The 14,187-nt window shown below is 44.6% G+C and overlaps 1 protein-coding gene across 2 annotated transcripts in view; it reads left to right on the top strand.

Moving 5' to 3' along the window:
- Positions 1 to 14,187, top strand: part of TMOD1 (tropomodulin 1) — a 105,875-nt gene that overhangs the window by 81,840 nt on the left and 9,848 nt on the right. For both annotated transcript variants that reach the window (XM_038769624.1, XM_038769623.1), the window contains exons 7-9: positions 1,542 to 1,649; positions 2,797 to 2,940; positions 5,938 to 6,082. In XM_038769624.1, the coding sequence (XP_038625552.1) occupies positions 1,542 to 1,649; positions 2,797 to 2,940; positions 5,938 to 6,082 (397 nt within the window). The remainder of the gene's footprint in view (positions 1 to 1,541; positions 1,650 to 2,796; positions 2,941 to 5,937; positions 6,083 to 14,187) is intronic.

Below are 14,187 nucleotides of genomic sequence, written 5' to 3'. Positions count from 1 at the left end.
ATGCTGCGGGAAGTTGTGTAGGCTGAAACTATCAGTGAGTTCAAGAAAGGTTTGGATAAGAGCATGCACAAGAAAGTGGTGGGGAGAGGAAAAGTTAGGAATGTTAGATGGCCCATCTGGAAAAGTAAGAATGGATATCAAGAACGGCAACCATCACACAGTTCCTCTGATTATCCTTTTGTCCATGTCAAAGATAGGCTCCTGGGCTGAATGGACTATTGGTCTGACCCAGTAATGGCAATGCTTATATTTTTATGTAAGTAAAACATCATTGCACAAGGACTTTAATTGCTCCTGCAATTCCAACATGCAACAACACCTTTCAGAGAGTGAAGCAGAATCATTCTCGCAGGCCGTTTCTTGAAACGACTTCTGCCTCCATGATTTTGCCCTACCAGGGCTGGAAAATCCTTGATGATATGATGATGATGATAATAATAATAATAATAACAATAATATAAGCTCCTTGTGGGCAAGGGAACATGTCTATCAACAGTCATATTGTACTCTTCCAAGTGTTTAGTACAGTGCTGTGCACATGGTAAGTGCTCAATAAATACCACTGATAAATAGTAGATTTGTTAAGTGCTTACTATGTGCCAAATACTGTACTAAGTGATGGGGTGGATGCAAGATAATCAGATTAGACATGGTCCCTGTCCCACGTGGGGCTCACAGGGAGTAAGAACAGGTATTGAATCCCCCATTATACAGAAGAGAAAACTGAGGCACTGAGAAGTTTAAGTGACTTGCCCAAGGACTTATATGGCAGGCAAGTGGCTGAGTCTTATTAGGCTGTAGCTGGAAGTGAGGTAGATGAATACAGCGGTTGGCCAACACGTTTCAATCCAGACCCTGTTATTGCATGCCAGCATCCATACTAATACAACCTTCTTTGGAAAATGGGACATGGATTTTAATTTAGGTGGGCCCGGGATTCTCAGTTTGCCATGGAAGATAGAATTGACTTGGGGGTGGTTGGCTTCAAAGTCCACAGATTTGGTCTAATTTGAAATGGACAGAGCTGTCCAGCAAAGGTGAAGTTTATAGGAAATCAGTCACAAGGATCAGTTCTGGGAGCTGGGGAATGAATATATGACAGGGAACTCTCTTTTCCTTTAAGGGGTTTCCGATCAGATTGGAAATAGTCAGCATACTGTATAAGGTGGGCTAGATTTTGATTTCTGTTACTCTACTCTCCAACTCTCAAAGAAACATTTCCAAGTAGCCTTTGAGTATGAGTCCCTGGGACTAAGTGCCTCAGAAAGGCAGAGAAGACATTTAGGGGAGAATCTGTCCTTTCCCCTTGTTTTGTGGCTTCCTCAGTTTTCTCTAACCTCTTGAAAATCTCCTGTGTCTTATGTGAAATTTTTAAGGGAATAATTTCCTGTCCACTTTTCAGAAATATTTGTCTGCCTATCAAAAGGCCAAGCGCTCTGCCAACTTAACTGTTGAATTAGTTTGAGAGTCCACAGAGTGGGCTTGGCATTGGAGAGCCCTGTTAGGAGTTGAAACTATACCACTTGGGTTTCTTTCTGCAGAAAATTCCCATACCAACTCTAAAAGCATATGCAGAAGCTCTGAAGGAGAACACCAATGTAAAGAAACTAAGCATCGTAGGAACGCGAAGCAACGATCCTGTAGCTTATGTGAGTATTTTATTTTTTATCAGACTCCTCAAGGATGGTCCACCCAAGATCCACTTGGGAAGAAACTGTTGCTCCAGGAACAGTCTAACAAGATGCATGTACAGTCATAATTGTGGCACTTGTTCAACACGTCTATGCACTACGCACTGGGGTAGATACAAGGAAATCCAATCAGGTAGTCTCAATCCCAAACAGGGTTCACATCCTGAGGGAGCGAGGGAGAGCAAGTACTTAATACCCATTTTACAGATGAAGAAACTGAGGCAGAGAGAAGTCAAGTGACTTGCCCAGGTCACACTGCAGGCAAGTAGTAGAGCCAGGATTAGAACAAAGGTCCTGAACTCCCAATAGTGAAAGGCCAGGAAATTCTGAAAAAGGCTCAGTCCTCTGGAATGGGGCAGATCAAATTAGGGTAAGTTTCTGCATTTACTCTTCCCCTTCCCCCTTTTTCTCTACACTTCCCCAACCCCACCAGATCTCCCTCTTCTCTCTCCAGTACACTTTTCCCTCTCATTCCCCATTTCTCTCTCTCCCTAAGTCCCTTTCCCTCCCATTTTCCCTTCTTGCTTCCCACTTCCCTCTTCTGCTTTCTCTGTTTATCTCTCCCAGTCTCTCCCTTTCTCCCTCTTATCTCCTTTTGTCCCACTTCTCCTGCTTCTCCTCCAAACGTTCCTAATGCACCCCTTCCCCACAAACCCCACTGCCGAAACAGCCATAACCAGATGTGGTATCTACACTCATGGCAGAGAATCTACTCAGAAATTAAACTCCTTTTTCCTGTTCTGTTTGCAGCAGAAAGCAGAAGTGGATTTTGCCCACCTGCCTAGCTCAGGAGTCAGAGAGCTGTCTCTAACAGCAAAATGAGAATAAAGGTGGACTACTCCATGGGTTTTAATGAAAATTTCAAAGGCTGAGGGAAATTAACAGGAAAGGTCTTTACAGTAGAAACAACAATCTCAGTAGCATTGACTTTGGCAGGGAAGCAGAAGAGACTAGTACAGAAGGTTGTGGAACTTCAAACAGGGGTTTGGATTCCATTACCCAACATGGCTCTCTCCATCTGGCCATAACATTTTAATCTTTTCCTTAAAAATCAAGTTGTGAGAAGGATTGCTGTGTAAAAATCATTTCTCTTCTGTGTTTGAAGGCACTAGCTGAAATGTTAAAAGTCAACACTGTGTTGAAAAGCCTGAATGTGGAATCAAACTTCATTTCTGGATCAGGTATTCTCTCTCTGGTTGAGGCACTCCAGCAAAATACTTCACTGATAGAACTGAAAATTGATAACCAGGTAATGTGAATGGGAGTTTCTGCTCTTTTCTTCATAGTGAAGGGGGTTTCCGGGTTTCCAGTTTTATTTCAGTTGCTTGCTAAAATGGGAGGTCTGTAGGTATTCCTGTTAGGTGAGTATGCTTCAGAGAAGCTGCATTTGGTCTGATTCTTTCTAGGGTCTGCCTAGCCAACTCTCTTTTGTTCTTCACATTCCACATTTCTCCATGGAGCATACTTGAGGCCTTTTCCCTTTGTGGATAGGGACTCCTTCCTGGCTCCCCCCAGCCCCCCATTCATTCATTCATTCATTCATTCAGTCAAATCGTATTTATTATCATCATCATCATCAATCGTATTTATTGAGTGCTTACTGTGTGCAGAGCACTGTACTAAGCGCTTGGGAAGTACAAGTTGGCAACATATAGAGACAGTCCCTACCCAGCAGTGAGCTCACAGTCTAAAATGGGGAGACAGAGAACAAAACCAAACATACTAACAAAATAAAATAAATAGAATAGATATGTACAAGTAAAATAAATAAATAAATAGAGTAATAAATTTGTATAAAACATATACATATATACAGGTGCTGTGGGGAAGGGAAGGAGGTAAGATGGGGGCATGGAGAGGGGGACGAGGGGGAGAGGAAGGAAGGGGCTCAGTCTGGGAAGGCCTCCTGGAGGAGGTGAGCTCTCAGTAGGGCCTTGAAGGGAGGAAGAGACCTAGCTTGGCGGATGGGCAGAGGGAGGGCATTCCAGGCCCGGGGGATGACGTGGGCCGGGGGTCGATGGCGGGACAGGTGAGAACGAGGTACGGTGAGGAGATTAGCAGCAGAGGAGCGGAGGGTGCGGGGTGGGCTGCAGAAGGAGAGAAGGGAGGTGAGGTGATGGACAGCCTTGAAGCCCAGGGTGAGGAGTTTCTGCCTGATGCGCAGATTGATTGGTAGCCACTGGAGATTTTTGAGGAGGGGAGTAATATGCCCAGAGCGTTTCTGGACAAAGATAATCCGGGCAGCAGCATGAAGTATGGATTGAAGTGGAGAGAGACACGAGGATGGGAGATCAGAGAGAAGGCTGATGCAATAGTCCAGACGGGATAGGATGAGAGCTTGAATGAGCAGGGTAGCGGTATGGATGGAGAGGAAAGGGCGGATCTTGGCAATGTTGTGGAGCTGAAACCGGCAGGTTTTGGTGACGGCTTGGATGTGAGGGGTGAATGAGAGAGTGGAGTCGAGGATGACACCAAGGTTGCGGGCCTGTGAGACGGGAAGGATGGTAGTGCCATCAACAGAGATGGGAAAGTCAGGAAGAGGGCCAGGTTTGGGAGGGAAGACAAGGAGTTCAGTCTTCGACATGTTGAGCTTTAGGTGGCAGGCAGACATCCAGATGGAGATGTCCTGAAGGCAGGAGGAGATGTGAGCCTGGTGAGAGGGGGAGAGAGCAGGGGCAGAGATGTAGATCTGGGTGTCATCAGCGTAGAGATGATAGTTGAAGCCATGGGAGTGAATGAGGTCACCAAGGGAGTGCGTGTAGATCGAGAACAGAAGGGGACCAAGCACTGAACCTTGGGGATCCCCCACAGTAAGAGGATGGGAGGGGGAGGAGGAGCTTACTGTGTGCAGAGCACTGTACTAAGTGCTTGGAAAGTACAATTCTGCAACAGATGGAGACAATCTCTACCTAACAACGGTCTCACAGTTCCTGTCCCCACGCCAACCCACAGACACACCCCAGGTGAGCATTTTTCATGAGAGTAAAATAAAAAAGGTGTTTCATTCTTACTACTCTCACTTGTTGGCTTTGAAGCTCAGGCTTTATTTCCATGGCTGCACTGTTTCTCAGATCACTCTCTTGCTGCCCTGAGCTAGCTCTATCAAGCCCGGGGGCTGGAGCAGCAGGACAGATGGGAGAAAGAATGCGGCAGATTATGCTCACAGTTAAAGGAATGGGCTCAGGGATTGTGCAGAACACGTGACTGATATAGAATCTGAGCCTGCATGGAGAAACCTGAAACTTGAGTCCCCGGGTAGAATGGGAGGCCTGGAGCTGTCAGGCTGAGCTACCCAGCAGGTGGGTCATAGATTGCAGCTTCTGTGGAAATCGAATCCAGAGAGGGGCTGAGTGAGGAGGATGGGTGTGTTCCTCAGAGCCCCACTCCTACACTCAAAAACCCCTCCCTCAGCCCCACAGCACTTATGTATATGTTGCCAATTTGTACTTCCCAAGCGCTTAGTACAGTGCTCTGCACACAGTAAGCGCTCAATAAATACGATTGATGATGATGATGATGATGACGATGTACATATCCATAATTTATTCACTTATATTAATGTCTGTACCCCCATCTATACTGTGAGCTCACTTTGGGCAGGGAACATGTCCACCAACTCTGTTATATTGTACTCTCCCAAGCACTTAGTACAGTGTTCTGCACATTGGTATGGTTTCAGTTAATTAGTGTTTTCAGTTAATTAGTGTTACCCTTTTGGGGGTTTGCTTGTATTTTAAGCACCTTGAATTTGTAGAGTGGTTTCCTGTCTTATAGTCTATAATGGAAGGTCTTGGCATTTTTGACTTCCTGGTCTGAGCCTACCTCTGAGCTGGAGACTGAGGGGTTGAAGGGACTCTAATTGACTCCTCTTTTCCTCCTATTCCTCCTCACACCTTGGAATTCCTAAAATGACTAAGCTATGCCAGGCCCTTTTTGGTCTTACTGACTCTGGTCCGCTCCTCTGATGGGTTCCTGCGGAAAACTTTTCCTTCATCCTCAAGAGTCCTCAGTGCCCTCGTTAGAGACAAAATACGGGGCTGGTTGGACCATTGGTCTGACCCAGATTGGCCTTCTTAATGTTCTTTAGATTTCTCCTGGCCCGGTGAAACTAGCACTAGCCTGTTACTGTTGCTGAGATAGAACAGTGGACTTTGCTTATGGTTTGGGTCGGAGTGTTGAAGTGAATGGAAAGTGTTTGGTTTACATATGTTCACACATGAACACTCTCTTTCTTTTCTTTTTGAAGAGCCAGCCCCTAGGCAACAAGGTAGAAATGGAGATTGTGAGCATGCTGGAAAAAAATACAACTCTCTTGAAATTTGGCTATCACTTCACACAGCAAGGACCACGGCTCCGGGCATCTAATGCAATGATGAACAACAATGATCTCGGTGAGTACCCCCATGAAGTCTTTTCACCCAATTCATTTTTCCTCTGGGTTATCTCTGGGAAGGAAAATATTTGTCTTTGCTTCACTACTCCTCTTTCTTTCTCTCAGCTTCTGGGCAGGATTGGGAAAATTTCTGTGTATTCTCCTTGTGGCATTTCAAAACATCTTTCAAAATGCTCTTCACATTAAGAAAGTGAATGCAGGGGAAAACAGAAATCAGTTTTCCTGCTCTGGCTTAAGGTGGACCTGGTTATAATCAACTAATCAGTGGTATTTATTGAGCACCCACCATGTGCAGAGCATTGTACTAAGCACTCGGAGAATTCAATAGAATTGATGGACAGGCTCCCTATCCTCAAGGAGCTTCCAATGTAGCAGAGGAGACAGACAGTAAAATAAGTTACAGATATGAAGAAGAAAATAGGATAATGAGCAAGAGTTAGTACTTAACGTATGTACGATATGTACAAAAGTGAGTTGTGAATACAGTGATGCAGAAGTGTTGAGCAGTCAGAAAGGGGACTATAAGATGGGGAAATTTGAAATTGATCAGGGAAGACCTCCTGGAGGAAATGAGATTTCAAAAGAACTTAGAAAACAGGGATAATGGTGGCCTGTCAAACTCGAAGGGAGAAAGAGTCACAGGAGGGAGGGCATGAACAGGAGGCTGGCTGTGGGAGAGATGGGAAGGAGGCACAGTGAATAGGTGAGCTTGAGAGGAATGAAGAGTGAGAGCTGGGGCATAGTAGGAGAAGAGAGTGGATATATAGGCAATACGTACATAGAAGCAAGTGGCTTAGTGGAAAGAGCATAGCCCTGGGCAAGTTACTTAACTTCTCTATGCCTCAGTTTTCTCATCTGTAAAATGGGGATTCTACATCTGTTCTCCCTCTTACTTAGATTGTGAGCCCCTATCTTACCTCCTTCCCTTCCCCACAACACCTGTATATATGTATGTACATATTTATTACTCTATTTATTAATTAATTTATTTATTTTACTTGTACATATCTATTCTATTTATTTTGTTTTGTTGTTTGGTTTTGTTCTCTGTCTCCCCCTTTTAGACTGTGAGCCCACTGTTGGGTAGGGACTGTCTCTATATGTTGCCAATTTGTACTTCCCAAGCGCTTAGTACAGTGCTCTGCACATAGTAAGTGCTCAATAAATACGATTGATGATGATGATGATGATGATGTGGGATAGAGACTGTGTCTGGCCTGATTAGTATCTACCCCAGTGCTTAGGGACAGAAGGACAGGGTCCATGACTAATTCCCACATGCACATTCTTTCTCAGAACTTAGTTCAATGCTCTGCGCACACTAAGTGCTTGATAAAAACTATTACTACTACTACTTAACAAATACCACAATTATCATTATATACATTGTTATGGTATTTGTTAAGTGCTTCCTACATGTCAGGCACAGAACTAAGTGCTGGGGTAGATACAAACTAATCAGGGTGGACACAATCCCACATGGGGCTTAATCCCCATTTTACAGATGAGGTAATTGAGGCACAGAAATGTTAAGTGACTTGACCAAGGTCACACAACAGACAAGTGGTGGAGCCAAGGTTATAACCCAGGTCCTTCTAACTCTCAGGCCTGTGCTCTATCCGTTAGGCCATGTTGCATCTCCAGGCAGGATAGAGTTGATTAAGTCTCTTACAGCCAACGGTGAAGAGCTTCTGCTGGATGGAGGGAGGAATGGGCAACTATTGGAGTGTTTTGAGGAATGGGGAGATATGTGCCATACATTTTCGAAAAATGATCTGGGCAGTAGAGTGAAGTATGGATTAGAGAAGGGAGGCAGTATGGATTGGAGGCAGGGAGGTCCTTAAGGAGACTGATGCAGGAGTCAAGGCAGGATATAAGTGATTGGACCAGTGTTTGGTGGTTGCGTGAATGGAGGAGGAAGGGGAGGGTCCTGGAAATGTTATGGAGGAAAGACTGACAGGATTTGGTGACTGAACATGGTGAGGGTGAAAGAGAATTCAGGGTAATAGTGTTAAGATTGCGGTCTTGAGAGCCAAGGGTATAGTGGTGGTGTCATCTGTGATGGGAAAGTTAAGTGGAGGAGGAGATTTGGGAGAGAAGATGAGTTCAGTTTTGGACTTGTTCCACTTGAGAAACAGCAGGGTGTAATGGATAGAGCATGGGCTTGGGAGTCAGAAGGTTCTAATCCTGCTCTACCACTTGTCTGCTGTGTGACTTTGGACAAATCACTTCACTTCTCTACGCCAGTTACCTCATCTGTAAAATGGGGATTGAGACCATGAGCCCCACGTAGGACAGGGACTGTGTCCACCTTGGTTTGCTTGTATCTACCCTAGTGCTTAGTACAGTGCCTTGCACTTAGTAAGCGCTTAACAAATACCAGAATTATTATTATTATTATTATTGAGGTGCCACTGGGACATCCATGTTGAGCTGTTCTGGAGGCCAGAGGAATTGTGAGATTGCAGAGGAGAGAGGTTGGAGCTGGAGAGGGAGATTTGGGAGTCAGCATGGCCTAGGTAGCAAAAGCATGGGCTTGGGAGTTAGAGGATGTGGGTTCTAATCCCGGCTCTGCCATTTGTCTGCTGTGTGACCTTGGGCAAGTCACTTCGCTTCTCTGGGCCTATTACCTCATCTGTAAAATGGGGGTTAAGTCTGTGAGCCCCTCGTGGGACAGCCTGAGTACCCTGTATTAGAACAGTGCTTGACACATAGTAAGAGCTTAACAAGCACTATAATAATTATTATTATTAACTGCTTAGAGGTAATAATTGAAACCACAGGAGTATGAAATGAAATATTCATTTCTCCAAGGAAATTAATATGAAGTGAGAAGAAAAGAGGATCCAGAACTGAGCTGTGAGAGATACCCACAGTTAGGGAATGGGAGACAGAGGAAGAGCCAGCACAAAGAGACTGAGAGGGATCAATCAATCAACCAATCAATGATATTTAATGAGTGCTTACTGTGTGCAGAGCACTGTACTAAGCATTTGGGAGAGTACAATACAATAGAATTGGTAGACACATTCCCTGTCCATAAGGAGCTTACTGTCTAGAAGGGGTGAGAAACATTAATATATACAAATAAATTAAAGATATGTACATAAGTGCCATGGGGCAGAGGTGATTATCACATGCTTCAGGAGTACAGATCCAAGTTCATAGGTGACACAAAGAGAAGGCAAATAGGAGAAATGAGGGTTTAGTCGGGAGAAGAGATACGACTTTAATAGGGCTTTGATGTTGGGGAGGGTGGTGGTCTGTCAGAGGAGTTCCAGGACAGGGGGAAGGAAATGGACAAAGAGTTGGCTGCAAGATAGATGATATCAAGATTCAGTGAGTATACTGGTGTTAGAGGAGTGAGGTGTGCAGGCTGGGTTGTAGTAGGAGATCAGCAAGGTGAGGCAGGAAGGGGAAAGCTGGTTGAGTGCCTTAAAGCTGATGGGAAGGAGTTGATGTTTGCTGAGAAAGTGGATGGACAACATTTGGAGGTTTTTGAAGAGTGGGGAGACATGGACTAGGAGAGAACTGTATTAGAAAAATGGAGGTTAGATAGGGTTTCCAGGAGGAGTAGTTGAAGTCAGCTGTGAGATCGAAGAGGATTAAGACAGTAGAGAGTGTTAGATTTTGCAAGTAGGTGATGTTGGAGAGATTCAACCCATCAATAAATCAATTAATCCATGGTTTTGAGTGTTTGCTATGTGCAGAGCACTGTGCCAAGCACTTGAGCACTGTTCTAAGCCTCAGTGATGGAAAGGAGGAAACCAGACTGCAAAAGGTTGATGAGGGATTTGGAGGAGAGGAAGTGGAGAGAGCAAGTGTATACAACCTGTTTGAGAAGTCTGGACAGGAATGGGAATAGGGAGGTGGAACGCCAGATGGTACAATAAAGTCCAGAGACCTTTTTTTTAATATAGGGGAGGTGTGGGCAGTGTTTGAAGGCAAAGGGTGCTAAAATCCACCCTTTCCTCTCTATCCAAACTGTTACCATGTTAATACAATCACTTATCCTATCCTACTTTAGTTACTGTATCAGCCTCCTTGCTGACCTCCCTGCCTCCTGTCTCTCTCCACTTCAGTCCATATTTGACTCTTCTACCCCAATCATTTTTCTACAAAAACGTTCGGCACATTTCCCCACTCCTCAAGAAACTCCAATGGTTGCCCATTCACTTCTGCATCAAACAGAAAAGCTCCTCACCATTGGCTTTAAAGCACTCAATCACCTCACCTCACTACTCACCTACTACAACTCAGCCCGCATATTTCACTCCTCTAATGCTAACCACCTCACTGTACTTTAGTCTCATCCATCTCACTGTTGACCCCTCGCCCACGTCTTCCCTCTGGCCTGAATGCCCCCCCCCCCTTCAAATTTGACAGACAATTACTCTCCCTGCCTTCAAAGCCTTATTGAGGGCACATCTCCTCCAAGAGGTCTTCCCTGACTAAGCCCCCTTTTCTTCTTCTCCCACTTACCTCTGCTTCACCCTGACTTGTTCCCTTTATTCATTCCCGTCCCAGCCCCACAGCACTTATGTACATATCTGTAATTTATGTATATTAATTTCTGTCTCCCCCTCTAGACTGTAAGCTCATTGTGGGCAGGGAATGTGTCCGTTTATTATTATATTGTACTCTCCCAAGTGCTCAATAAATACGATTGATTGAATGAATGAATGAAAGAAGGGGCCCCATCAGAGTGTGAATGGTAGAGGATGGTATTTTTAGAAGGTGATAAAGGGCACCGTATTGGAAGTTATGTTTTCTATCCTCAGGCATTTTGCCAGGGTTTTAATTTCATAGCTTGGATAAGGCACAAATATCAGTTGGACTACACCCTCACCCAGGGGACTGAGAATGTGACAATTGGCTTTTCTGTGCTAGAGTAACAGACCCTACCTACTTGGTACCAAGGCCTTATTCCTCCCTTCAGAGTCCTACTTCCTCCCTTCAAAGCCCTACGGAGAGCTCAGTTCCTTCAGGAGGCCTTCCCAGACTAAGCCCCCTTTTTCTTCTCCTCCTCATCCCCCCACCCAACCCTACCTCCTTCCCCTCCCCACAGCAGTTGTATATATTTATACAGATTTATTACTTCATTTATTTTACTTGTACATATTTACTACTCTATTTTGTTAATGATGTGCATATAGCTATAATTCTATTTATTCTGATGATTTCGACACCTGTCTACATGTTTTGTTTTGTTGTCTGTCTCCCCTTTCTAGACTATGAGCCCGCTGTTGAGTAGGGACCGTCTCTATATGTTGCCTACTTGTATTTCCCAAACGCTTAGTGCAGTGCTCTGCACAGAGTAAGCACTTAATAAATACGATTGAATGAATGAATGAATTCATCAGTCTAAGACCAAGCAGTAGCTTTGTCAGGCACCTGACCAGAGGAGCATATTTTTTTTTCCTTAACTCAAAGGTAGAATTTTTAAGGCTGTAGTTTCATTATAGTACATACTAGCCTGGAACATTGGAATCAGACCACAGAGTCCTTCTAATGACCCATAGGGCAGAACCTCTAAGGCCTGGAAAGGGAAACTGAGAGAAGAGTAGTGGGGAAACCTCAGAACACTGTGATCTTTAACTTTCAAAGGAGGACCTGGGAACGGGTTTTCCCATGAGCTTTTGCAACAAACTGTGGCCATAAATTGGTTAAGTGAAATACAGACTGTCTCTAAATTCAAAGTGTTTGACAGGAACTGTAACTAGACTGTAGGCAAAAAAAAGGAAAGAAAGCCCCTTGCAGATTTTCAGCCCCAAAACTCTGTAAAAGAGCCACTTTGCTTTAGCAGTGGGATCTTCCAGCTTTGATAAGCTTCCTCAGGGGAAGTGAGATTTAAATCTTCTTTCCAGAGGAGTAACTTAATAGAAGATACCCAGTCCTTTCCAGCTCTAACTGCTAAAATGGCTTTTCAAAGTCAAATTCCTCAAAAAATGGGACACATATTGTATAGCACCTTTGGTAATCCACAGAGCTGAGTCCAAAATTTCAGTTGGACTGGCAGGGGTCCCAGGATAGTGTTTTGCCTCGTTTCGCTCTCTACTATTCAGTGTGTTCAGCATATAATCTCTGGCACAATACAGAAAGGACCTTGCCCTGTCCACAGAGTCAAAGTGTGTGTCTTTTCAGAGTTTGGTGATATCAGACTTGTTGTGATAGTTAGGGTTTGAAAAATGGATTCTGTGGAGCTGGCTTTTCTGAATGAAGATGCAAAAGTGCATTTTGGATCCCTATACCTGCATTGGCTATTTGTCTGTGACAGGTTTGGGGAGAGCAACATTTCCTTTTTTTTTAAAAAAAAAGTTGGATGTCTTTTAGGGCCTCCAAACTTTTGAATAGGAAATAGAGTCTGGAGCCCACTTTCTGTGACAGTGGGGCCCCCTAACGGGTTTGTGCCCAAATGGGGAGCTGACCCCAGGATTCCAATGCAAATCCAGTCTGGAGGGGACAGGTACCATCAAAATCAGATAGGAGAAAGAGGTGGCTTCCAAGCTCTAGGCGGAGGACATTCGGAAAAAGGGGCTGGCTCAGTGGGTGATGCTGTCGTGGGACGTGAAACGGGCCAGTAAATATCGTTGCACCTTATCTTGGTTTTCTGTTTCTCCATAAAGTAATGCCCCCTGGCAGACTGGTTCCAACAGTGAATCAGGCTGATCACATTTCTGAGTGCCCGAGCTTGTCAATTTCAATAGTGCCGGTGAGTCTGGGCAGTGAGCAATGGAAGCCTGCAGTAACTGGGGTTGTCTGAAAGGTTCTTCTTTGTCTCCATGTGGCCTGATTTTTTTCTCCTTCAGGTCTTGGTCTCATGAATCCAAGCAAATTTTCTTGGCCAACCAAGGTAGTGAATACTACCAACCCTTCCGTTCATAAAGCAAATTCCCTTAGCGAGACAGCAAATGAACATATTTGAGCTGTTGGTAAAAAGAACACCCTGAGATGGTTCAGATCCTGTTTGAAAGCCGTAACTCCCAGAGGGAGCCGGCACCGTTGGGCTGGGGGACATTTCCCTAACGCCTGCACCTGTCTTTTCTTCTCCATTTTGTATTGTGCTCTCTGATGAACTAGACATTCCCACTGGGATGTTGAACCTTGGTTTCGGAATGGCACAGCCAGATTGAGGTGACCTGGTATGCAGAAAAAGAGGGGAGATGCCAAGGATGGTACTGATTTAGTTTCCCACCAGGGATGCATTCAACGGTTTTACTTGGGGATTATAAATAGCCAGATCACCTGTTTCCCTTGTCCATTTCAGGACAAGACTCCTCCCATTGGCCTGTACCTTCCCTCCCTTAAATAACTTTAATTGGCATTAAAGTCTCTGAACCTGAGGTCCATGCACCTGCTTGGGGCACCAAATTGGCCAGGACTCTTTGGAAAGAGAGGTGCACTTTGTCCCCTCTTAATTCCCAGAGTTCTTGGTTTTTCACACCATGGTTTGCTGCTTGGTAAGGGAGACAATTGAAGTCAGTCTCTATTGGTGCCAGAGCTCAAATTACCTCTAGAAAAGCATTACTTGTAATCAAATGGAAGGTTTTATCATTCGATCTTCAGCCACAACTAATTAACACAAAGCACTCAATCAGCTCTCTCCCCTCTACATATCCTCACTCCTCCCACTACACCCCAGCTTGCAGTCTTTGCTCTTCTTAAGCCAACCTACTCATTGTGCCTTGTCTTCTTTTGTACTGCTGACCTTTTTTTGCTCATGCCTTCCCTTCTGCCTGGAATTCCCTCTCCTGTTACATCCAGCAGATGACTGCTCTCCCCTTCTTCAGAGACCTTCTGAAATTTAATCTCCTCTAGGATGCCTTCCCTGATTACTCTCTTTATCTCCTCTGGTTTCTTGCATGTATGTACATATCTTTAAACCCTTTTCAATCAATCAATCATTTATTGAGCACTTACTGTGAGCAGTACACTACACTAAGAGCTCGGGAGAGTACAGTATAACAGAGTTCGTAGATACGTTCCCTGTCCACAATGACTCAAGAAGAGGGTTACAGACAGTAGTACAAAGAAATAAATTGTGGATATGTACGTAAGTGCTATGGGGCTGAGGGAGGGGTGAATAAGGGTGCAAATCCAAGT

Source organism: Tachyglossus aculeatus, chromosome X4 (genome assembly GCF_015852505.1).
Source record: "Tachyglossus aculeatus isolate mTacAcu1 chromosome X4, mTacAcu1.pri, whole genome shotgun sequence".
Classification (NCBI taxonomy): Eukaryota; Metazoa; Chordata; class Mammalia; order Monotremata; family Tachyglossidae; genus Tachyglossus; species Tachyglossus aculeatus.
Note: the sequence above shows the minus strand (reverse complement) of the source record. Positions and strands in the feature narration are given on the sequence as shown.